The following is a 26,301-nucleotide window of genomic DNA, read 5'->3' as shown; positions in this document are numbered from 1 at the left end:
TTATTTTGAGGAATTAATGCAGATTTGATTACTTGACTATTTCGATTCAATTTTAAGACATGTAAATAGACAAAAGAAAGAAAGAAAGAAAGAAAGAAAGAAAGAAAGAAAGAAAGAAAGAAAGAAAGAAAGAAAGAAAGAAAGAAAGAAAGAAAGAAAGAATTTTAAAACTTGTTATCCCAGGAGATTTGTGGGGAAGGACACGGTGTGCCTGTGTGAGCAAGTTGCAGGAATTTCGCTGACAATAGATGCAACCCCCATTCATAGGTCCTCGTGTTAATGCATTGCGAACCAGAGCCAATTGCGTCTTTTGTTCTCAACCTACAAAACGATGTGAGATACATTGTTTGTGAACAATGACAAGCAGCTCTCATTTGAAACTTATTCTTTCAGAATAGAATTAATTCTATTTTCATACATTTGTTAACAGATATGTCAAAATAGAAAACAGGATGCAAAGAAGTCTTCACAAAATTATAAATTATTATTATTATTATTATTATTATTATTATTATTATTATTAATTACAAAATTCTTTAGTGAAGTGTATACATATTTCATTATTTTCAATAAACATTGAACAAATTTTGATTGTAACGTCACAATCCCACCGCTAGATGTCAGGAGTGGAAAACCTCATTGCCAGCTTCATTCATTAAACCAGAAACTATCTGTTTTCGGCGTTTTTTGCAAATTATATAAGAAGTATTCTTTCTCGTAGTCATAACGGAATTGAAAAATAATTAATAGTAAAATGTGTTGATTTAAACTTTTCAAAAAAATTTACTGTTTCAAATCAGTACATAGACATCAGAGGGGGCGTTATGAGTTATCAGGAACAAGGTTGCCATGTTTGCCCATAATTGAAGTTTGCGGCTCTTACAGTGCACTTTCTAGCTATCCAGTTTGGACTGTAACCAATTACAAAACATTTATTTATTTATTTATTTATTTATATTTAAGTTTCCGCAATAAACTTATATCTTACCGTATTTTATTTGCAGCTGTAAGAATAATAATTTAAAAAACGGCATTAGCATGTGCATTGTATTCATGAATGCATGTATAAAGAATCATTTAAGGTACCCAGCAAACGTTTGGACTTTGTTATTAGATGTATTCATAAACCACGATGCACGTTTGCTGGATTTCTGAAGGTGATCCCATGTGGGTGCTTGTCTCCGACGTGGCAACCTGGCTCGCTGCTAAACTGCTCTGTTCCGCTGGTAGCGGTTGAGCTGTGTTTTCAGAGTGGGAGATGGACTGAGTGAGGGCGCTCTTCAGACCAGCGCTCCCGATAGCATTGCTATATACCAACAGACGATTTCAGGTCGTCGAATCACAAGAAAACATAGTGCCATTTCCAAGTCTTTCACATCCCACTCTAAACACACTAACACGGCATTGATGGTAATGTATGCAAGGAAACAACCGAGACTCGGCGATGGGTAAACATCCTTCTCTTACGTTACTTATTCTAATTTTTTCCCCTTTCCTCGTAGCTACGCGTTGACAATCCGCCATTTTTGCCGAAACCAAAATAAGTATTTTAAAACTTGAACGTGCTGCTTCCGCAGGCTCGTAAAGTCGTTTTTCGACGTTGGCATTGAAAGCTTCTCACTCTACTGTTTTGTTTTCTATTTTCAGGTGCGACCGAAGAGATTCTCAGCCCTATCAGGTACTTGTTAGCTATCCGTAGCCTGCTAGCTCGCTAGCAGCAAATAAGATTAAAATGGACACTCTAGCTCGGGCTTCTAGAAAGCACGGGCCTCAGTCGGTGCGGAAAATAACACGAAAAAGTAGTGGGCATGCTACCCGAAATAAGGGACAAAGCATGGAAAATATCCACAACGCAAACAATTGAATGTCAATAGAACACATACGGACATGAGTCCGTCGAAGGAAGAGGTTTAGGGAAAGGGCAGAGGGAGTTTTACTGCAGATCAAAGCTAACGATAGCTTGGTAGTGTTAGCCTTCTTGCTAGCTGTTCCGATTAGGGCCCGACCGCAATCTGTCATTTTAAGGATAAAGTCAGCTTAGCTTTTAACACAGGAGTCGTAAGAATATCTTCTTAAGACCAACATTTTCTAACCAAAACACACACAAAAAAAATCTCAGTTGGCAGTAGAGGCAATTCGTCGTCAGTGTTTTGAAATGTTGTTTACCTTTACTATTATATAATTAGCCGATCATAATTATATATTTAAGTGTTGAAAACGCTTAATTATGCTTAGATCTACAACAAATTTGAAGAGTTAATTAGATTGCTATCATTTAAGCTGCTAATTTGAGATAAACTCAAAAGGCTTAGATTCATAATTTACTAGGAAGTTGCAAAGAAAAAAAACAATATCTGTTAATATGTGATTGACTAATATAAGTGAAAAAGTAAAAAAAAAAAACTAGAATAATAGCACTCTCAGCTAATGGGTCTAATATTTTAAGAAATCTTGATTATTTCAATTTTGGACTCATGTTGAGAATGTTTTGTGGCTTGTAGCATCCTAATTTTAGACATTTAAAAAAAAAAAACATATTTGCATTTGATATAAGGTAAAATATATTCAAAGGTTTGTAGAACAGCAGTGGATTTGTAAAAGTTAAAGTGATGCTCACCAGTCAGAGTTTATTAAAATTTACAACGCTCTTCTCTTCACTAAACAAACCGGGCTAAGTATTGTGAGAACGGCTGGGTATCAGACTTGTAATCCATTTGCTTCAGCTGTGTTTCAACAACCATCCAGACTTGATTTAAAAGTATTATAACAGAGCCGGCTGGGGCACTGTGACAACTGGAACCCTTGTTTGCAACTTTGATGACCAGATGACAGTGAGCTCCTTCCTTTTTGTGTCTCCAGACTCTCAAATATTCATCCAAAAGCCATCCAGGAGGGGAACACCGCCACGAGAAGACGCGCGACCCCACAGAGGTCACCCCTCCTTGCAAAATGCTCAGGAGGTCCGACAGCCCGGAGAACAAACACACGGACGGCACGGGCCACAGCAGGGCGAAGGCTCTCCACACACACCGCGTCAGAGAACGGGACGGAGGTGAGATGGCTGACGGTGTTCACACACATGCTTTCACACACACACACACACACACACAAGTTCGGGGGGTTTTAAAGCCACGCACCAGCGCAGTGGGATGAAGTGACTGATTCCACTTGTCTTTTGTAGGCGACAGAACAGATTTTGGGGGAAAAACTCCACAGATGAACCTACTTTTTAAGAATTTTGTTGAGTTTTGCAGCATCTCTTGGAGTTGAACGGGAAGTAATTAATGTGAATGTTTAGGAGGGAGTCGTATTCAAATGTTGAACTAATTAAGCATGATAAATTAAATTGAACTCGTTAATTTTCAGTCTATTTTTTGAAGTGCAGTTTTGTTTACATAGATGTCATAATCTATTTTATTCCTGTTGTATTTGTTGTTTGCTGTGTTTTATTTTCTATATTTAAAATGTGGAAGCTTCTCAACCTTTGAGAAGACACACTTACATTATTACCGAGTTATCGTGATATTATTTGGTGATATTATTTGAAAATGGTCTGAAAACAACAATAGTATCATTTATTGCAATAATTGCTGAGACCGTTTATCGTCCAGCAAAATTTGTTAATGTGACGGGTTTATTTTATTTTATTTGGTTTTGGTTTTATTTGGCTTGAACATTTCTCATTTTCTCAAATTTGTTTATTTGTAATCCAAGTTGTTGAAGCCATGCTTGCAGTTTGAGTTGAGCCAAGCTGAGGTAAATTCCACCCAGCCAGGGCTCCTCACTGCTCCGCTGGCGATCTCTTAACACCCAGATCAGAATTAATTGGTGGTTTGACGTACCTCGTCGCCTTCGTTAACCCGGGCTTTCCTCCAGGCGCTGTGTGGACTTCCTGAACAGCTATCATTTTCAGCTTCATTTGGACGTTTCTGCAGACACTTAATTCATAAATCAACTGGAGCTCATTGTTTGAATGAGGAGGTGGGGGAGGAAAAGTAACATGTGGCTGCAGACAATGCATGTTCATACAGGTACGATGGTCTTTGCATGTATTATGTTATTGACAGAGCCTGAAAAAATAAATTAAAGTTCCTTTTTCTGGAATCTGAATCTGGGTTAAATCCAAAATCTATAATTTTGGATGTTTGGTTAAATTGACTTGATACTGGAAATTAGTTCAAACCAGAATTACTATTAACTCATATATTGCAAAGATTAAAGACTGAAAATACTTTGTCATAACTCAAGTTTAGTCGGTAAACGTCTAATCACTGTTTCTGTGTTGTACTTAAAAATATGTGTTTTGTTTTAAGGTTGTTCAGTCTGTTTATGTAAGATCTAAAACTTCAACAGAACCATATTTGTAGGATTTATTCTGGGACATATTAATAAAAACAGCAGTAAAATTATGGAAACTCTTACAAACAATTTATGCCAATATTTGAACAGAATCTCCTCAGATCAGAGTTGAATTTTCAACATTCATGACTCCTAAAACTATAACTTTTCTGCTCCGAACGAACATGAGGACGATCTAACGGGCAAAAGATGATTCTTATGAAAATTAGTTGGCAGGACTTGACATCCGGGAAGCAGAAAGCATGGACAGAGGAGTCCACTGTTTCCCCCAACACACACACATTTACATGAATGAGCAGAGTTTGTCGTCCCGGCGGTGTGATGTGACATGCGTTGAGAAGCAGAAGACGCGCGTTAAGTTCAGTCCAGCAAACGGTTGACGCTGAGAGGAATCAAGCTAGCACTAGCATGCCACATCAGCAGGCTATAATGTGAGATTTAGCAAAGAAGTTGACTTCCTGCCGTGAGCGGTCAGTAATATTTCTACTGGTTTTTTGTCTCCGGGAAGAAATGGTCAGTCGGGTTGGTGTTTTATTACATCACCTGTTATCGATCCACAGAAAACGTTGCTGAAAGTCGAGACCTTTTTTTGTGAGTTGATGTAAGTTTTTGATCAAATTCAACACTGGTGGTTTGTATTCCAAGGTTTAATATTTTCCCATATTGATTTTAAGTTTTAACTTTCTAGTGCAAGCTTGTCAAAGTGACTTCAGCTGGTGATGCTACAGCTGAGGGAGGCCCGACGTTTTATTGTTTTTTGCAGCAGTTTACATCATCACAGGAGAGAGTCGTTGTGTTCTTGATTTCTCTCATAGCTAGCATGCATGTAGCGACAGCGGAGAGGAAAAACTCCCCTTTAACAGGAAGAATCCTCCAGCAGAACCAGAACCGGGCCGTCTGTCTGCCAGATGGAGCAGAGGCACAGGAAGAAACGGATGAACTGATGTAGGATTTTTTTTTTTTTATGTTCATGAAAGTAAAAAGTTCATGTTGTGTCAGATAAGAGATTTGAAAGAGAAAAAGTCAGTTTGGAAAACATTTGTTCTTGAAATGAAAAATATTTTTTCTGAACCTGTAGTTTAAATCGAAATTATGCAATAATATTGACCCCAAAGAGGCAGCCAGAACTGCTGCTTTAGATTCAACAACTTTTTTGTTTCATGAATGTTGCTGGAATAAAATTAAGATCTTATAAAAATCCTGAGTATTTGCACAAATCAGAATGTCAGGCTCAGAAGATCAAAGTTTAGTTTGTGGCTTTCATGTTTGGTTTTCTGTGACTGGATCACTCATGCAGAGAGCAAGCTGCTCTCCACATGAGCTGCAGCATTGTTGCCATTTCAGAGCTGCTTCTCTGGCAATGACTTTAAATTCCCATGTAATTACAGTCACTTTTACATTTTTAGAATTGTGTTGTTAAAGCACCTGTTGTGGAGGGCGTTTTGACAGCGTGTAGTGAAACATTAGACCATAAACAGTATTGCAGGATATTCCTGTTCTAGGTGTACATCGTCACAATCAGAAAAATGACTCGATCAGAGATCTTGTAGCGGGTCAGGGTTCTGTCCATGGTTCCTGTTGACCAGCTTCTTCTCTCTGAGGAGGAGTACGTTTGGTTTGATCAACCATAGAAAACACGGCAGAAAAACATTGATTTCTGTATGTCAGTAATCTGTTACATGACATGCAATTTGGATTTTAAACAGTCAGATGTTAGGACATTTTTGGTTGACAAAGAACAGCCCATTAGCAAGAGTAGATTGTGAGATATTTTCTATATCTTATTAGAAGTCCAGAAAAAATTATTCTATGACAAAAAATATTGCAACTCCTTGTCCTGGGGATTCCAGATTGATTCAGAATATTCCAAAATCAATTTTCAAATGCATTTAAGTTGCCGTGAGTATACTGCGCATCGCTTTACTCGTCCACTCGGCTGCCGTATTTATTTTGAATAATTCTTTGAATTTTTTTTTTCTTTTTTTATTTAAGAAAAGCCAGTTAACTAAGCTAACCTAATCCTGGTAATTTAAGTTACTGAATTTGGTGCACAAACCTGCTTTTGTTTAAATACAAACTGGTGAATTTGATAGAAGTCGTGTCTGAATTCAGAGGCTGCATCCTTCAAAGGACGGATTTGTAGGCTGCTTACGTCATACTGCAGCGACGAGGCCTGTCTGAATTCGAAGACTCCTCCAAATGCGTCCTTCTTTTCTGCAGACTTGAAGGATGGATCTGGTGTATCCTTCACAGCCCACCATATCCCATACTTTCCCATAATTCATTGCGGGTCCAAATCGGGTGTTCAGGCAAAGCTGCAATGGCAGTGAAGAGCTTCAAATTATTTTACTATATTACACTTTAAATGACACTACTACCAATATTAGGGATGTGCCGATCAGGTTTTTTCCTGCCGATACCGATACCGATCACCCATGAGGGCCGATACACCGATACTGATCACCGATACCGATCACATAATTATTATTTATTTATTTTTTATCATAAACACTACCGGTTACATTATGTGGAAAAAGGAACCATGTATTCACCTTAATTTAGACAAAAACTTGTTTTTAATAACTTTTTCCAAGAAGAAAACTAAACAAAACAGGCTTTGTGCAAATTGTACTGGTATTGATAATACTATCTTTAACAGACTGAAAACTAGGGATGTGCCGATCAGGTTTTTTCCTCACGATACCGATACCGATCACCCATGAGGGCCGATACACCGATACCGATCACCGATACCGATCACATAATTATTATTATCATAAACACTACTGGTTACATTATGTGGAAAAAGGAACCATGAATTCAAATTAATTTAGACAAAAACTTGTTTTTAATAACTTTTTCCAAGAAGAAAACTAAACAAAACAGGCAATGTGCAAATTGTACTGCTATTGATAATACTATCTTTAACAGACTGATGACATATGAAGGCTCTGAAGAGGCTAAATAATGCAAAGAGCCAAAATAAAACCTCTCAACATTGCCAAAAAGTTCAAGTATAAAACTTAACATTCAAAGGCAAAAACAGGATCCATTACAATAAACAATCCAGAGTTACTGAATGAAAACTTCCTGATAGCATGGCGGCTAGCTGATTACTGCTAGCTCTGATTGGCTGTTTCTGACTGAGCGGAGTAATTATGCAGAACAGGGAGGAGATCGATTATTTTTTCAGAGATTATCTGTCTCATGTTAGGACAGCGAAAGTTTTAATACGTATGTAAAATGTATTTTTTAAAGTTAGATGCTGCAGCTTTAAGCAGAGGTTCGGTGTGAGAGTCACTACCAGGTGGAGCAGAAGCGAAGCTCCGTCTGTGAAATAATACTACCTGTAGCGTAGCAGCGGTTCAACAGGAGAGCAGAACCAGCGTCTTACATCGCAGCTCGAAGACTTCAATAATTTTGCGGGTTATTTGTTTAGCTTTCTGACCGTCATGCTAATCCAGGTGAGTGTTTGTAGCTGTGCGCTGCTTTACCTGCTATCTGATCCTCCGTATGTCTTTTTTACTGCAGTGAGCCTCGATGTAGCCAATCTCCGTCAAGTATGACATTGTTTTTATGTCGTATTAGCTTCGTTGTGTTGATGCATTTTGACCTGCTTCAATTTTCCGCCGCAACACGCAAACTTCCCCATTCACTCAGTGCGTCATAGTTCCACATCGTTTAGGATTTGTTGCTGCACGTTTGCGCAGTGTGAAGGAAAGAGGAGACCAGCTGCACAGGCAGGCTGGGAAATGAGAAGCAGGTGATCGGTATCGGTAAAAGAGACAATGATCGCCGATCACCGATCATGCACTTTTTCACGAAAATCGGCCCGATTGTGATCGGTGACCGATCGATCGGCACACCTCTACTGAAAACATATGAAGGCTCTGAAGAGGATAAATAATACAAAGAGCCAAAATAAAACCTCTCAACATTGCCAAAAAGTTCAAGTATAAAACTTAACATTCAAAGGCAAAAACAGGATCCATTACAATAAACAATCCAGAGTTACTGAATGAAAACTTCCTGATAGCATGGCGGCTAGCTGATTACTGCTAGCTCTGATTGGCTGTTTCTGACTGAGTGGAGTAATTATGCAGAACAGGGAGGAGATCGATTATTTTTTCAGAGATTATCTGTCTCATGTTAGGACAGCGAAAGTTTTAATACGTATGTAAAATGTATTTTTTAAAGTTAGATGCTGCAGCTTTAAACAGAGGTTCGGTGTGAGAGTCACTACCAGGTGGAGCAGAAGAGAAGCTGCTGCTCCACCTGGAGCTGTTGAAACAGCGGTTCAACAGGAGAGCAGAACCAGCGTCTTACATCGCAGCTCGAAGACTTAAATAATTTTGCGGGTTATTTGTTTAGCTTTCTGACCGTCATGCTAATCCAGGTGAGTGTTTGTAGCTGTGCGCTGCTTTACCTGCTGTCTGATCCTCCGTATGTCTTTATTACTGCAGTGAGCCTCGATGTAGCCAATCTCCGTCAAGTATCTCATTGTTTTTATGTCGTATTAGCTTCGTTGTGTTGATGCATTTTTGACGTGCTTCAATTTTCCCCACAACACGCAAACTTCCCCATTCACTCAGTGCGTTATAGTTCCACATCGCTTAGGATTTGTTGTTGCGCGTTTGCGCAGAGTGAAGTAAAGAGGAGACCAGCTGCACAGGCAGGCTGCAAAATGAGATGATCGGTATCGGTAAAAGAGACAATGATCGCCGATCACCGATCATGCACTTTTTCACGAAAATCGGCCCGATTATGATCGGTGACCGATCGATCGGCACACCTCTAACCAATATTATTCAGTCATGTAACATCTAGTAGTAAAATGTTTGGTTTACTAAAGTATCTAATTTATTTCTGAGCAAATTGGTTTGACTGATTAAAGTTGAGCCTTCAAATGTAATAGTTTTATTTAACTAATGTCTTATCTGACATCTGGAGAGTATTATAAATGAAAATGAATAATTTGCTTCTATTCATTCCTTGTAGAAAAAAATAAAAAATATTTTAATGTGCCTTTAAATACAAAATGCACTGCAGCTCATATTTTAGTGGTAGAAATAGTGAGTAGTGTTTAAATAGGAAAACTGTTAGCAAACTCTCCACTTCTCTTCCCTCCGTGAAACGAGTGACGGAACGCTCCGATTGTTCGATCGGTCCATTTGTTTTCACCCAGGATGAAAAAAAAGTGTTTGCATGATCGCATATACAATATACACGTTGCATATGCATATACACGTTTGAACGTTTTAGAATCAAACCAACATTTCTTTTTCACTGTGGAACAGGTTTTATTACAAAAGTTGAAAAATAATACAGACATCAGGAGTATTGCGAGGCTAAAAAAACAAACTTCGGCTCTGTTGTTTTTCCTTTGCCGCTCTGTGCTTCATGCTGTCACGGTTGAATAGGCAACATAAGTTCCACTGAAGTGGAGGCTAAACAGCTGGCAGAAGGCTAGACCTGTCCGAATTCACAGTTTTTCTCTCCTGGTCTTCGATATTCGCAGCCTTCACCGTCCTCCGAAGGCTGCAGACCCTGAATTAGAACACACAGAGCATATGAAACCTTATAAATTTGTTTTAAATGTTCAATTTCTTTACTATTGTAAGTCATTATTTAATCAGAATCTCTAAACTATTTTTGTTCAGGAAAATTAATTATGAGACAAAAGTAATTTCTGAATTGAATGGCGAACCTAAAAATCGCAATCGAATCTGAAGATGCTTCATCATATGGAGTTTGAAACCAGAAGCCTGCATGTTGTTAAATAACGGTACAATTGACAGTTTTGTCTCAAAGGTGGTTAATTGTGCCACTTTTGACAACGACATAACCTGCCAGCTTCACATTGCTTTTATCCGTTCATTCTGAAACCTGACATAGTTCCCCTTTTGATAAGTAGCAGAAACATACGCTGTTTGCTAATATAGGTGGAAACTGAACAAAAATAAGCAGAGCAGGATAAATGGAATGTGAACTGAAGCTGTTGTGAGGATTACATCGATAAAATAAGTTTCATCCTCAACACAGCAGCAGCTCAGAGTTGATTTGGTCCAGTGATGGTGAGGCAGTAGCATGTTTGGCTCTGTGTAAATTTCTATAGATTTCTAGATTTCATAGTCTGGTAAGAATGAAGTTTTATTAGAGTGCTTTTCATGTCTGAATAAGAAAATGAAGGTTTTGACAATATTTTTAGTATTTCCAGACTACTTGGAACCTGAAGTCAGAAAGGCTTCAGGATGTAATGCAGTTTGTCTCTATCTAGACAGGAATTGTCACTCTCAGGTACTCGCTATTGATTTATCGGATGGCTTTAGAAATAAAAGGAAAACAGATTTGGAGCTTCATTCAATTGGGGGCCAAAACTGCAACATTTGTTCCACTTTCATCTGCTGCTGCTTTCTTTCTCACTACACTATCAAACCAACCAAATTGAAAAACCTGTTCCCCTCCTCGCCTGTGGTGGCGCTGCACCAAGAACTTCTGAAGGAAATTATACACAAACCCTCCAAAGAAGATATTGGACGCAATTTCTTTTTCACAAAATGTAAAGAAAAATGGAGTAGCATCAGATTTTAGGAGTTGGAGGATTTCTCTTTTGTCTTGTTTGTCTGAGTCATTTCTCCCGCTAGCACTAGACCCTCGTATTTGTTTTGGTTGTGTTTACCCAGAATGCCCTGCGCTTTAGTCCGCTTCCTACCATTGGAGCGGTCTCCAGTCCGCTTGGCGTTCACATTTGCTTTCAAACTGCACCAGAGTTCACTTCAATCAAACGGAGACCCAGGTTTGTAGGTGGACCAGAGTTCTGTTGTTTGGTCTGAATCAGAGTTTGATTACGCATTCTTTGCATGTCCACAAACAAACCAGACTTCCTAGACAAACAAACTGGAGTTCCAGGGCTGGTGTAAACTCAAATGTGTCTTTAGTGTGAGAGAAGCAGCTAGTTGTTGCCTTATCTTACTGAAAAATACAGATTCTACTGTAGCATCCTGAATTAAAGATGAATAAATGTGTGAAATAAATGTAAAGAAATAAAGGCAATGTGATGTAGAATTGTTGTCAAGTAAATGGTCATCAAAGATCTATAAAGTATGATGAGTATTGGGGCCATTGTAGATGAGAAAAAAAATTGAGGCGTAAGTTTCTGCCCAAAACAAATTCTGAAATTTGGAAATCAATGTCAGAAATTCTCTTGAGAAATCAAGGACATTTCTGAGCTCCAAAAATGAAACATTTGCTAGAAAAAAATTCAAATTGAGAGATCACAAAAATGTAAGTTTTAAAAACTAAAAAAAAATTGACTTTTAAAACCCAGAAATGTTTGTTTGTTTTTCCTTCCTTTTTTTTTTCTTCTATAAAAAAATTCTGTGATTAAACTCAAAATTTCAGAATTTGTTCTACAAAATTTCTGAGACCAATCACAAAATTTCTGAGTTTTTTATTTTTTGGCAGAAGTTTATTTCTCCTTCCCCCCCACCCCCATCTGCAGTGGCACTACTACACCACCATGCAGATGAAATGACAGGTTATTTCTACAGTGTCATGAAATGCTTAAGGCGGGGAGCTTTAGAAAGGACAGGGTATAAAGCTAAATACACCACAGCTGGATTGTGTTGCGTTGTGTTGCTGTTTTGTCCCTCACTGGACCCGGTCATTCATGCTGAATTTCTGTGTGTTTCGCTGCAGGACCCAGTTATTCTCCACAAGAAAATTCCCACAACCACAGTTCCCTCCATAGCTCCAACTCACATTCTAACCCCAGCAAGACATCAGACACAGTAAGTATTGTTGCTGCTGGAGCTCGAGAGCCGATGACAGACCGCTATAAAATTTATCTCAGTAATGACTTCTGAGTGCATAGTTTCACAAGGAAAAAAAAAACAAGTTTCATTTTCTGCACTTTGCAGTAAATTTCAGACACATTTTTATTACTTGACGCAAAATAAAAACAAGCCTAAATGACATCTTAATCAAAAAATCCTGAATCGTGTAAACTGAAGTTGAAGAGCAGTAACAGGAACAGTCTTTTTCTCTCATATTATATTACAGCCTCTTGCATCAGACTGTCACAACATGAACTCTTGCCTTTTTTTTCTCTCTCTCTCTTCTCGCTGCCCTTTGGGTTCTGCGTTTCCCAACCCAGCCCTACGAGCCTGGCGACGACTGGTCAGAGCACATCAGCTCCTCCGGAAAGAAATACTACTACAACTGCAGGACGGAGGTGTCCCAGTGGGAGAAGCCCAAAGAGTGGCTGGAGAGGTAGCCGCGGCGACGGATGCACGGCACTCTTGCGCGTCCCGTCCGTCACACGCGGTCACCGGCTCACGCGGGTTGCTTTGTGTTTGGCAGGGAACAGAGGCAAAAGGAGGCAACAAAGAGCGCCGTTGTCAACAGCTTCCCCAAGGACAGGGACTACAGAAGGGAGGCCATGCAAGCCACGGCAGCCCCCGGCTTCACCGGACCCAGTAGGTACCGCGTCTGGTTCTGCAATGCCAAGCTTTCCATCTTTCATCTGCCTGCATCACAGATGCTTTGTTTTGTGCAGTCTTTGTTGAAGACGGTTTGCTTTGGCGGCTCAAAGGGTGATGTATTCAGATTGTGACAGCAGAAAGAACTGCTGGTTCTTTTTGGTTTTCATAACAAACACTTTACCTCCACTATCCAACCCATGTTGTTTGGTTTCAAGGTTTCTAAAGATGACAGGTCCAATTTCAAACCAAGCTGTATGCTAGGTTTCGCCGTTGGGTTGCTTTTCGATTCAGAGTTGGTGGTTTTAGTTGGGCAAAATGTTGCTTTGTTAAGTTGCTCTGTTCTCTTTTGACTGATCTGAGGAGAAGTTGTACTGTGGGAACAAGGGCTGTTAACTGTCGACTTAAGGAATTAGAGGTTTAAGAGTCCTAAGTTTCAAATCTCTGCCTGGATCTTTTTGCTTATTTTTCAGATAATGCAAAGTGTCACAGAATTACCGTACTGCACATTTTTCTGTTGTTGCCGACGTGTTCGGTCTAGAAGGGTTAAACTGTAACCAGGGGCCTAATGTGTTTTTTGAGTTAATAAAGTTTCACATCTACAGGAAATTTGAAACTATCACCAGGTAATTAGGTATTATGACTTCAACTAACACAAACTATAAAGGTAAACATAAAAAAAGAAAAAAAAAAAGTTAAATAATTTCCGCTCTGATTATGTTTTTGATGGGCAATTTTGTTTGATACTTTCTAATATATTTAATTTCTGGGTTTTGTTTTGTGTGGTTTTGGTCGTTTAGTTTAGTTTGGATCATTTAAAATATCTTGCAGTTCCAGTATTGAAAGTTCTTTACAAAATGATTTATTTAGTGTTCTGTGAGAGGTCAAACTTGCATTATTATACTGTTATAATTCTTAAATTACTTGAAACAACAACATTATCTCAGTCATTTCTGGGACAATTTAATGATGGATTCAGCATGTAGAATCCCAGCCATGACTGAGGAAGTTTGGCTGCTTTTACAGCATTTCTCCTTAAAGGGACAGATCAGAATCACAATTCTTCTGGATTTTTGATCATTCACAGATTTCAAGTTTGAACAGAGCAGACACACTGCTGCTTAGGATGTGGCATGTGTGTGTCGTTTTCTTTCTGCAGACTTCACTTCATAAAGATCCCAGGATGTTTTCAAAGGTTTGTGAAGCTGTTGTATTTTTTGAAAGCAGGTTGTGTTTCTAAATGCAGCATTCTTTTCCGATCTCCCTTCAGTCTGGAGTGTAGCTCATTTAAAATCCCCCACGATTCCACACAGTTTGGAGTGGCGGCTTTGAAACCACAGGAATCAGATATTAATGCTGATTTCTAAAATGTGGCTGTTGTTAATTTAAGCATTCTGGATGCTGATGTTTTGTTGGGCATAGATCTGTGTTTCTAGGTGAAAAGAGCATTCCTGGAGTACGAGAAGACGTTCAGCGTCAGGACATGTAATGTATGGAAACGACCCATGAAAACGCCCAGTGCAGTTAATCAGTTGTTAGGTTTCCTCTTGGTTTCTTTCTGTCAAACTAGCTAACTACCTAGCTTCCTGTTCTAGTGGTCATCTGTTTTGTTTGTAACACTTCTCAGAGCCGGGGTTAAGCTACACTTAAATCTCGGCTACCACATGGTGTCCAGCGCTGATTATCCCTTTCAGAGACGGTTTTCTCCAGACCAGCTCACTAAGTTAGCGGTCTCTATCTCAGCAGGTTCTTACTCATAGCTGGCCGTGTTGTTACATCAGTGAACATGACGAGCTGCTATGTTCTGGATTTATCAGTACAACCGTGTGTCAACAGACTAAAATACAAACTCTCAGCACACATGAGGGGCTTCAGGTTTTAGAGTTTGGAGAGCAGGGTCTTGTTTTCTACAGATATGAAGATTTCTAGAGCAGCTGTGGTAAGGTGATCTCAGTTTCTAATCTACAGTGTGAGATCTGTTTTTATTATTTTTCAAATTCCACTTGTTCAATTTTCTAATATTTATTAATCCAAAAAGTGTCTCATTATGGAGTGAATGAAAGCAGTTGAAGAGTTTCATATTTACTGTTCAGGTTTCACAGCGCTGTGGTTCAACAAAGGACTGAATGACTTTACAAGGAGTTTGATTTTTATTTATTTATTTTGAGAAAAAAAAACTTAAACATTATGTGCAAAGCAAAGAATGTCATGTTCTTTTACATTTTGTAAAAGAAAATCTTGTCTTAAAGATGGTTTAGAGTTGAGATCAGCACCTTAATCTGCGTTTCCATTACAAATCTGCACAAAACATCAAATGTGGAAAGTTATTTATAAATGGATGACCTTTGACCTGCTGGCATTTTAAGCTGGATCTGACTTAACTAAATTTTTTTAGGGAGAGAAATTGCATATAGGTTGTTTCATTTCACTCTGTGTTTTAATAGCTTTGATTATCCATTTCTGTACATATATTGCATTTCTCTGTAGAGTAAATAAAAAAATTAGATGGATTACTAAGTGATGCTATATAATTCAAGTGGAATTAAAATGTGGAAATATTGCAAATATGGGGTTTAACCCAGTTTTTAGCTTGCATAAAGTCAAATAGAAAATTGATAACTGTCTACAATTATGGAAGTAATAATGAGTATGAAAAAAAATCAACATGTTACACTCTGGTTCTGTATGAAATGATGCTTTTTGAGTATACGTTACATTTTTGCTGATCCAAATGAATCTACAAATGTATATCGTAACATTCCTATTTACTCTACGTATGGTAAATTTAAAAAATGGGTCTAAAGATTAATGTTACTGGTGGCAAGTAAAAGCAAAATAAATTAAAAAAATTGGCCGCAATTCACTGAAAGTGAGGTGCAACTTGTGCAAAAAGTTGGTGTGTAGAGCTGCATCAGCTGTTTCCCCGATCGGCATTCTAAGAATTTGGACATTCAGTGTAAATCTGTGACGTAATCACACAACCACCCAAACATGAAATCAGAGAGCCAGCTGTACAAAGACTCCTGACTTAGTTCTCCACAACTTGTTAGTTTGTTCTGTTAGCGGCAGATTGATCCAGAAGCGTACATTTACCAACTAAATCCCAGCTGATGTGAAATGATGCAGATGTTTTAGTAACGGCGACCTTTTTGCTTTATACAAATAATGCATAAGGGTCAGATTTAATTTCATAACTGTGCTGTTCTTTCATTTCTAATTTTCAAACAGGTTATATATACCATTATATATCACCCGTTATAATATATATAATTATATGTCACAACGGGTGATTATATACCATCCGATATGTCCACTCCTTCACCGCTGCAGCTTCGGGAGCCAGGCTGTCCTTTTTAAGTTGCTCTCAAACGTTAGTGTGTTGGTTTAAGCGTTAGCCTCTGGGCTCTTCTTATTCTCCTGCCTCTGAGCCCAAACTCCTCATAACTGTCTCAGAACAGAACTTTAGCCTTCACCTTCTCAACTAAACGGTCCCAGAGGCTCGTTCTGAGGTCGCTCCAGCTGCAGCTGACTGTCTTGGTGGTTCAGATGAGCCTCTGTAAGCAAGAACAGGCTGATTGTGTTTCTGAAGCAACAACTTGGCTAAAAGTCAGACTGCTTGCATTGACTTTGAGTAGTATTGTTGAAGAAGTTCTATTCTTACTGTGGATTCTATAAACAATTTTAAAGGGGCAGTATTATATAACAATTGGGTTTTTTAAGTTTTACATCATGTTAAGCTCAAAAACATTAATGAGCTTGGAGCGTTGTATTGATTTATTTTATTTTTTTTCTTTTTCATGCATGTTTGAGAAATCCTTTAATCTCCCATAGCAACCATTCGAATGTTCGAAACATCTTAGTGGACCGAGAACCAAGTTTGAGGCTCCCTTGACTAGCAATCAACAAACTCCTGGTGGAAAGAAAAAAATGTTGTTAAAGGGTTAATAGAGGAACCATGTTGTAATGACTTCCTGAAGGCGGAGTTTCAGAAAGAGCAGGAGCTTCTTAAAGTGACAGAGGCCCAATTTCAAAGTGTTAACTTACGAAGTCAAGCTTCTTTTAAGTTATGTTTCATAGATACAACATTTTTATAACTACTGAAGGTAACTTAGTTATTTGATTATGCTATAAAATGATACTATGTGGTGGTGCTGGTGTTGTTCCCTTAGCACCACCATCATCAACCAGTTCAACTGAAGTCTTCCAGTCTCTGTGGATCAGCAGACGGTGGCCTGAACCAGACTTCTCCTCTTCTCTCCCCACAGAGTCGACTCAGGTGGAGAAGCCCACAGCGGCTCTTCCCAGCCAGTCGCAGTCATCCTCCTCGGGTGCGGGGAGCGTGAACCCTTCATCGGCGCCACCGGGCTCGTCGGCGTCCACCGTGCCCGTCTCCCCAGTCCTTCAGTCCTCCACACCCCCCATCCTCCAGGACCCCAACCTGCTCCGCCAGCTTCTCCCAGCGCTTCAGACGGCCCTGCAGCTCAATAACGCCAACGTGGACATGACAAAAATCAACGAGGGTAAGAGAGAAGTTACAGCTTGACGATGCAATTTTATGTTATGTCGTTTAGCCTGTGTTTGCAAAACGTCTGCTGTGATGCTTTTTGCTTTGCAAGTGGAAGAGTAGCATGTTTAAAACATTAGTTTTCACCCTGGAGTTAACACCATTGGCTTCTATCCAACTTGAAATAATGTGTGTTGTAAAGCTTGTGTATCTGATGTCTTAAATGAGAAAAGCTCCCTGGTGTGGGATGTTTGATTCAGTTAGAGGAAGGAAGGCTGATTCTTAGCGCTTCAAAATTGTTTGGTGAGCAATTTAATCAAGCACTTAATGAGGAATGAGTGATTTAGTTTTACACTTTTTATAACTTCCTGTTCAAGCTCAGTCACTCCTGTGATTGGTTGAAATGTGGCTAAAATAAGAGAGTTTAACAAGTCAAATGAAATGCATTGAAAATGTGCCACATAGTGCAGCTTGGTAGTGTGTGAATGAGAAGAAATCATAGTTTTTCCAATTAATGGAAGTGATTTTTCTCAGTAAGTTTGAAAAGTACAACATAATTCATTATTATTGTTATATGAAAACAGTGAGTGAATAGAATGAGAGCTGTCTTCATCGAACTGAGTAGCTTTCTTATAGAAGGGTTGATCTGGGTGGGAGTTGTTTCCTGTCCTCATTGATCCCCTGATTCAGCTTGTTTTCATGTTTCATGTTCAGTTACCGTTCCAAGATGTTTACTCTCTGTAAATAACTTAAACCACTGTCAGCCTTTGCTTGGTGGCATTATGGCTTTTCAATTTGCTCATAAGGGAAACTTTATTTTGACTCTTAGGTTTCAGGATTTTCCCCCAGAAAACTTGCTAATCCCGGTGGTAGAGGCGTTGGCCAGTCCACCAGCAGCCTGCTATGTTTTTGTGTTAATGCTTAAAGTTGACAGGAAATTTGACTTTGTAATTGTGTTACTATTGACAATACTAATCCTAATTAATCAGCCAAGGGATCATAAGACAAACTATGTAATGCTGGTCACATTTAAAAGTAATAAAATAAAATAAAACATGAAGTAGGAGGAGTGAGCATATTTTTATAAATATTCTTTGGGTACAAAACTTATTGCATTAAGTTTTCTTGTGTTTTTCTAAACCCTACTGTTTTGTAGGATCTACAAAATAATGTCACAAAAATAGTAAATTTTTGTGACATCATCAGTTCATTTCTGTAATAACGCTTGCTGTTTTTGTGTTGGCTGGGATCAGTTGTTGTTTTTCCAAGTGAATGAATGTAGATTTGTAAAGAATAACTCTGGATGAAAAGGACCCGTCTGTGATTGGCTGGTGGTGTAATTTGTTTATCAGTTTGCCAGAACAGACACATTGAGCGAGCGTGTTGAGATGTAAACGCACCTGCCACACATTATTCCTTATTAACAAAGATGTATGCGCTCACATCAGTCTCACTCAACGCAAATATCTAAAAGCAGAATAAATCTGGGCCTTTATAGTTGCGTTTAACTTGTGTGAACCACTAAAACGCTCGACACGTTTTCTATGTGCTATAAACCTAGAATTGTTACCTGCCTTTTTTATCACTGGCACTGTTGTATGTAGAAAAAGTAAATAAACAGCAGTTAGCCAGAAGCTGCTTATAATTTGCATGGAAGTGGAAGTGAAGTCTGTTGGACCCAATGGGTAAGACTTTTACTGTGTAGCATTTAAAATGAGCAACCTGACGACGAGTCAGTTGCTGAAAGCATTGTGTTTAGCATCCTGCAGAGGAGCTTCATCAATCGTATCAGCAGCATATTTTATTATCCAGGAGCTTTTGTGTTGTAGTTTACCTCATTTATATTTAAATAACAGAGGGGATAAATCACAGCCCTGCGGAACCCCTGTGTTTAAGACATGGCACTGGGAATAAATGTTAATGCAATCTCATTGTGATCCGTCTTTAAAAAAAAACTAAAAAACTCTATAATCAGAATGATAAAATTACTACTTGCATTCATATTTTTTTAACACTTTAAAAGAATGTGGGGTTGAACTGTGTGAAAAGCAGATGACCAGTCCATGAAAATGCTGTTCACATGTGACTTTTCTTTATCTAAATAACCACAGACCTTATCCAGAACAGTGATGGCAGCATCTTCAACTCGCTGGTTTAACCAGATAAGCACTGCTTACTGAGAACATTTCCTTATTGCAGATTTGGTCTGTTGGGTTGACTTTTACTGCCAAATTTTGATGTAGCCTATATTTTTAGCAGCTGAGATGTTGAAGTTCACAAAGTGTAGCGGCGACATTATTATAAAAGAGATAAGAAAAGAGAAGTAAGGAGTGCACCGATAAGTCGGTCACAATTTCCTTAAATTGGTTCAGAAACTAATCCATCACCAACATGTTTTGTGGTTTTTCTTTCTTCGTTTCTGTAGTTCTCACAGCTGCTGTCACACAAGCGTCATTACAGTCGATGCTCCACAAGATCCTCACAGCTGGACCGTCGGCTTTCAACATCACTACTATCCTCTCCCAAGCTGCTCAGCTTTCCAACCAAGGTGAAGGAAGTTGAACGTCAGCTGAAATGAAGCGCCGTGCTTCCAGTTCTTGTTTTTGCACCGTCGGCTCGTTGCGGGTCCCTTACGGTTTTGTTTCTCCCAAAAGCTCAACAATCAAATCAGTCACCGATGTCTTTAACGTCAGACGCCTCATCGCCGAGATCCTACGTGTCGCCCAGGATCAGCACGCCGCAAACGAACGTCGGCCCTTTAAAGTCTCACCTCAGTGCACAGCCCGTCATCTCACAACCAAAAGTAAGTAGGATCCACGTAGTTTTTTTTTTTTCTTGTTTGTTTACTTCCGATACCGATATCCAAGGTTTACCTATCTGATACAGCAAATCAGTGCTAAATTGACTTATAATGTTTCTTTTATTTTTTTTTTTTTTTTAAACACAGACGGAAATGTGTTGTATTACAAGGTGATTTGATATCTCTGCCCCAGTACAGCACACTTCAAAACACCAGTAGCTTCATAAGCCAGCTAGATTGGTCAAACATGTAAAAACAACAACTTTTAATTTGTTCTGAGTGGAATTAGGAGTAGAACAGCCAATGGAAAATAAATGATAAAGAAACTGAAACTGACTAAATAATAGCTTGACTACGTTGGTCCAACATGTAAAAATAAACTGCAACAAACCTTTCAAATGATTCAGAAAGCGCAATTAGGAATTTTGAATATAATGTAAAATAAGTAACAAAGCATGATATTGCTCAGATCACAAAGTGTAGAATCAAATTGAATAGATCTTCCATTATGGGTCAGACAAAATGTCATCAATCTAGATTTTTTTTTCTATATTGGGACTAATACCGATATTAATATCGTATTGGTGCATCTTTAAAAGTAAGTCACTAAAACATTACTTTTTTTTATGCCTTTTCATAAGTTTCATTTGCTTTTAAAGATGAAAACTAATAATGCATCAAATTCATACAGTGCTTTATAGGACACTCAAAAGTGCTATTTTTTTGTCTTGCTTTACAAGAAATAAAAATAGTGATATGATTATGCAAAGTGGCATTTAGCACAAACAAGAGAGCATGTGTTTGCTGGGAGCTAGCCACACCACAGCGCCATCTGATGTTCTGTTCAGGTAGAGTACCAGTGACACCAGCTGATCCCAGTGACGTTAAGGTCGGCGTTTTGTGCTGACGCATCGTTTCCAACTTGCGTTTCAGGTGAGCACGCCAGTGGTGAAGCAGCCGCCTCATTCCCAGCCCACATCTCAGCAGTCGCTGTCCAGCGAGAAGCCGCACGGTCACGACGCCACCACGGCCTCCCCACGCACACTTCAGCGCCAAGGGTCAGTACCGACACTGCCAAACTCAGCTGGTTGACCCCTGACCTTAGCTCACTTACTGCCTGTTGCATTCCTGCTCCTACCTCCAGTGGCAGGGCTGTTTGAGCTCATCCAGTGTCTCAATGTGTTCTGTTGTTGCACCACCTGCTGGTCATCAGTGGAACAAAGACAAGCTGCTTTGTTTTGCTTATCTGGGCTCTTCTGCAGCGCCACATCAGAGCTGCTGCTTCTGTTTATTTACTCTATTTTATTTCTTTCTTCCCAGAGCCATTACTGATCCCTATAATCACAGGTCATTAGTTTTGTGTATTAGACTTGTTGCAATAAATCAATTGAATGCATGATCAATTAAAACCAGCTCATTCATTTCCATCTGCATGGAAATGAATGATTTTGGGGGGTTTATCAACCAAAAACTGGATGATAAAAGTCTTCAGTCTGGTTCTTTGGTCTCATCTAGGCTTTTCTTTAAGGATAATTGTATTTACAGACTTCATAATTCACAATTTGTTGTTTTGCATATTTTTTTTAGGATATTTAAAATGTCTTCGTTGAATGTTAGAAATTAAAGTATTGATCTTTGTGAATGTTTTCTTGTATTATTATCCCATTGCTATTATGTTACTTGAAAATTGTCTCAAAACAATATTATCATTTGTCCTAATAACTTCTGGGATAATTAATCGTCCAGCAAAATTTCTTACGGTGATGGGCCTATGGTGAGTCTGAGTCGCCCTGGCAACCTGACTAGGGTGTACCCCATTGTTTATCTAAGCCTAATAGTATTTTGTTATGTAATAGCCAGATTGGTCACGGTTGTAATGGTTTCCGTAATAAGGCAATCGATTTCCCACACCATTACTTTCTCTGTCTTTTATTGTTACGTCCACTCTCGCATTTCGAAATATCCAAAAAACACAAAAATGCCAGAGCAGTCCAGGAGGAGGGTTTCGACTCGCTCGAAACAAAATAAAGCACTCCCGGAGACTCTTTCCTGTTTCCAAAAAGGTTTCTTTTACTTACAAACATAACAAAAAGTAATCTCCGAGTTGACTTCAACAAAAAATCATAGTTTGCGGTACAAAAATCATTTCACTCCTCACTCCTTCACCAAACAATCAGCTCCGCCCCAACAGCTGTTTCTGCCTGTTAATGACTGCCCGAACCTGACTGACAAGGAGGAGGGTCTAAAAAGAACAATTAAATACATACATAATTAATATACAAAAGTGAGCTACCATTAATTTGTCATTAAATCTGTGGAAATTAATTTAGCAAAGAATAAATTTATCTAATTCTTAATAGGCTCCAACATTTATTAACTCTATTTTTTAGTTCTGTTTACTTTGTTTCTAGCTTCAGAGTTGAAAGCATAGTTTTCTCATGCAGAGACATTTCTAAATGCATAGGTGTTTGTTCTTAAAGCTGTAGTTGTGCTGAGTGATACCAGCAGAAACCTGGTTCATCAGAGTGTAACATCGCTGTTTTTGCCGTCTTTGCATGAGCTGACCTGCTCCACAGTAGCAGCCTGCTGCCTGCACTTTACATCGTCTGTGCTGAATTATTTCACTCTCTAGCTCCACATGAATCTTCTAAACTGTTTCTAAAGCCAAAGAATCAAACTGTGCCATTTTTATAGATATATTTTGAATGTACAAATAAAGATTGTTGCTGCCCATGAATCTGGAAAGAGCTTTAGATCTGTTTCTCTCCTGAGGGGATATTTTACAGTGTTTTAAATAACATGTTGACTCATCTTTAATTCTACATGTGTATATGAGGTACTGATAAAATTTAGCAGTTAATATACTCCAAATCAGAAATTTTTACAAAAGGACAGTTCTGCTGCCTTTTTTGCTTCTACATTCTCACAGATCAGGGTTTTAAATCGGTTTGAAGTTCTGAAGCTTAGACTATCATCAAAGCTTTGATTCTTATATGACTTTGAACTTTTACAAAGACACCAAAAGATCAGAAACTACAAACAGGATTTCAGGTCTGGATTTTATAGTGGTTCTAATCTTTGTTCAAATATGAAATGTTAAATTGTTGGGGGGGGGGGGGTTTAACTTCACCTCTGAAGCCAACTACATACATTTGCAGAATTTTAAAATCTGACAGATGGTTTTAGAAATTAATTTTCTAAAACAAATTTTAAAGTGAGAAATCTGCAGAAACCGTGGTTTTAAAAAAGGATTTTACTTTGATCTTTGAAGTTAAAATATGAAAAACAAAAGCAGACTATTACGTTAAATTTTAAATTGTTGATAATGTAGCAGTTCTCCCTATTCCACAGCATCAAACTATGCAGTTTGCAGTAAAAGGATCTTTTTTTTATAACCCACAACTTTTCCCTCTTTGGTAATTTCAGATTGTGTGTGAACAGCAAATCAAGTTCTTATCTTCAGTACTTAGCAGAAATCTCCTCCCGAAACTTCATGAAAACTTTGTTTTCTGAATAAAACCTGCAGGATGTTTTGAGGAGACATTTTTTCATAAACGTTTTCCGTTTTCTCTTGTGAACCGCAGCAGTCAGAGGAGTCCCTCTCCTGGACCCAACCACGTCAGCTCCGGCAGCAACGCCTCCAACGCGGCCTCGGCTCCCCCCGGCGCCTCGGCGGTGCGGCCCTCCTGCTCCCTGACCCCCACGCTGGCCACCCACTTTAATGAGAACCTTATTAAACATGTGCAGGGGTGGCCTGCAGAACATGCAGAGAAGCAGGTCAGGACCTCCTAAAATCTTCTGTTTTTTTTTTTTGTTTGTTTTTTTTGTTGTTGTTTTTTTTATTTCACAACCAAACATCCTAACTAATGATTTAAAAAGAGGCAGTCAAGAGCCCGGTCTAATATTCAGAGGAAAAGCATTCACTAGTTTTAGTAATGTTCTCAAAATGTTGACCTTGGGTCCAAATGCCATTAACTCAGATTTATCATTATTGAGTAACAGATAATTATCAGACATCTGGGTTTTGATGTCTGAAAGACGTAGGGTAAGTTTAAAAGTAAGGAGCTCTGATGGGTTGACAGCCAAATAAATCTGGGAATCATCTGCACAGAAATGAAGAGACATTGAATTCAGGGTTTCTTCTAGAAAACTTGCTAAGTCTGGTGGTAGCATCCAGCAGCTTAGCATGTTTTTGAGTTAAACTAAAGTTTAAAGTTGATATTTAAAAATTTCACCAGATATGAGGGACTGTTGATGTCTTTCAAAGAACAGAAACACCAACTATAAAGTCTTCAAAAAAAAAAAAGAAACATTAAAAAGAATTAAACAAAGCTTAGCTTGGTGGGGTCTCAAGTAAAGTCTGGTGGGCTGCCAGACTGATAAAACACCGGGGGAAACCCTGGAATTCATGAATAACCTGATCAAGTGGCAACATGTGTAAATGGAAAATAGTAGTGGCCCTGGAATGGCCCCCGGGGGAACACCAACAAGCTGACCTGTGGCGTGAACTCTTCCAGGCGTCCAGGCTACGTGAAGAGGCCCACAGCATGGGCAGCATCTGCATGTCCGAGAATTGCACTGAGCTCAAGAATCTGCGCTCGTTGGTCAGAGTCTGTGAAATCCAAGCTACGCTGCGGGAGCAGAGGTGAGACCGCCGCTCTCCCTCGGTCACGACTCGGTCAAAACATCCACACGTCTAACCCTCTCCTCTCTTCATCTCTCTCCCCTCAGGATATTGTTTTTGAGACAGCAAATCAAAGAACTTGAAAAGTTGAAGAATCAAAATTCCTTCATGGTCTGAGAACTTTGGGGTCGAGAGTTTTGTTTTTGGGGGGTTTGAGGGGAAGGGGGAAACCCATTGCACATAGTTGAAAGCTGGAAAGAAAGCAGTTGTTCGGTTCCTCTTGAACCCAGTCTTAACACACACATAAACACACACATACACACTCTCTCAGAGGAGTTTGAGTCGGGTTGGTTTGGACCGTTGGACTGGGAGACCTGAAAGGGAGAACCGAGGAGCTGCTGTTGGAGGAGGAGGGTTGATTTACAAGACTCTGGTTTTGTGAAAAACCCTCGGTGGGGGAGGGTGGAAAAAAAATGTAGATTTCTTGTAGATGTTATTATCTATGTTGTAAATATGTTTTGTAGATTGAAGCCATGGAAAGCCATGCCTATCAAAGCTTTTTGGACATCCAGACTAATCAACGCCTCGGCGCCTCCGGTCCTTCACGTTAACTCATCTGCAGATCTCCGGCTTCACTCTGTCACTTCACAAGATCTCTGAACCATTGAGTCAGCTGGTGTGTGTGAGCGCGTGCGTGCGTGCGTGTGTGTGTGGCCTGCAGGCTGACTTGAAGGTGTTGGAGGCATGGAATCAACCAGAACAATCTCTTCAGCTCGTCAAATCTCGGTAAACTCACCCGTTCCCTCCAGCCTCCCTGAGTGGAGGGGTACTGTCATGTGCAGGCGTGGCAGACTTCCACCTGCTCCCAATGCTTAGTGATCTGCTAGCAGCTTCTGGTGGCCCTGCATTACCCAGTCTGAAAAAAAAAATCAGTGCCTGGTGGTTGGTGAAGTGAGTGATTATTTAAAAAAAAAAATGCAAAAAGGAAAAAAAAAAAATCCATTGTGGGATGTGATGGCGTGCTGCTTTGGACCATTCCCGGTAACCTCCACCACCCCTCCCTGGCTTCCTGACCCACTCGCCCACCTACCTGCCCGCCCGCCACGCCTCTTTCTCTGACACATCCCACCTTTCTGTGTTGTGCTTTACTTTCTTCTCCTTTGGGTTCCCACTGTTTTTCTGTTCCTCTCTTCCCCCTCCCACACCTCTTTGACTTTTCAAGTTGAGGGTTGTACCTCTTGTTTTTTTCATTCCTTTGTACAGTTGCTAACATAACAGTGGAGTTTTAAGAGAGACGGAATAAAAAATAATAATAATTAAAAAAAAGGTTTTATTTATAAGAGTTGTAGTGACAAGCGGAAAATCACAATGATGGCCACACATTTTCACCAGCGCCCCGGTGGAGGAGCGGTAGGACGGCCTCAGCAGGTCCAGGGTGGGTGCATGTGGAGCACCTCTTCAGTCAGCGCAGGGCAGCAAGAGGTCAAAGCTCAAATGTGAAATGTACGTATTGTAATAAACATGTTAAACTAAA

General features: G+C 39.3%; 1 protein-coding gene across 2 annotated transcripts; it reads left to right on the top strand.

Annotated features, from left to right (window-relative positions):
* Positions 1 to 1,208: 1,208 nt before the first annotated feature.
* Positions 1,209 to 26,301, top strand: waca (WW domain containing adaptor with coiled-coil a). Of its 2 annotated transcripts, none has more exons than XM_088001169.1 (13): positions 1,209 to 1,448; positions 1,648 to 1,678; positions 2,860 to 3,052; positions 12,058 to 12,149; positions 12,515 to 12,630; positions 12,721 to 12,836; positions 17,105 to 17,359; positions 19,769 to 19,891; positions 19,998 to 20,146; positions 21,077 to 21,201; positions 23,731 to 23,920; positions 24,661 to 24,788; positions 24,875 to 26,301. In XM_088001169.1, the coding sequence occupies exons 1-13, from the start codon at positions 1,408 to 1,410 to the stop codon at positions 24,942 to 24,944; spliced, it is 1,629 nt and encodes a 542-aa protein (XP_087857295.1). In that variant the 5' UTR covers positions 1,209 to 1,407; the 3' UTR covers positions 24,945 to 26,301. The 2 variants fall into 2 exon arrangements, with proteins under 2 accessions (XP_087857295.1, XP_014838664.2); XM_014983178.2 differs by having other exon boundaries at positions 1,211 to 1,448; positions 23,728 to 23,920.

This window comes from Poecilia mexicana, unplaced genomic scaffold, assembly GCF_051168715.1.
Source record: "Poecilia mexicana isolate PSO_F unplaced genomic scaffold, ASM5116871v1 scaffold_20, whole genome shotgun sequence".
Lineage (NCBI taxonomy): Eukaryota > Metazoa > Chordata > Actinopteri > Cyprinodontiformes > Poeciliidae > Poecilia > Poecilia mexicana.
This window is presented reverse-complemented; position numbering and strand designations above follow the sequence as displayed.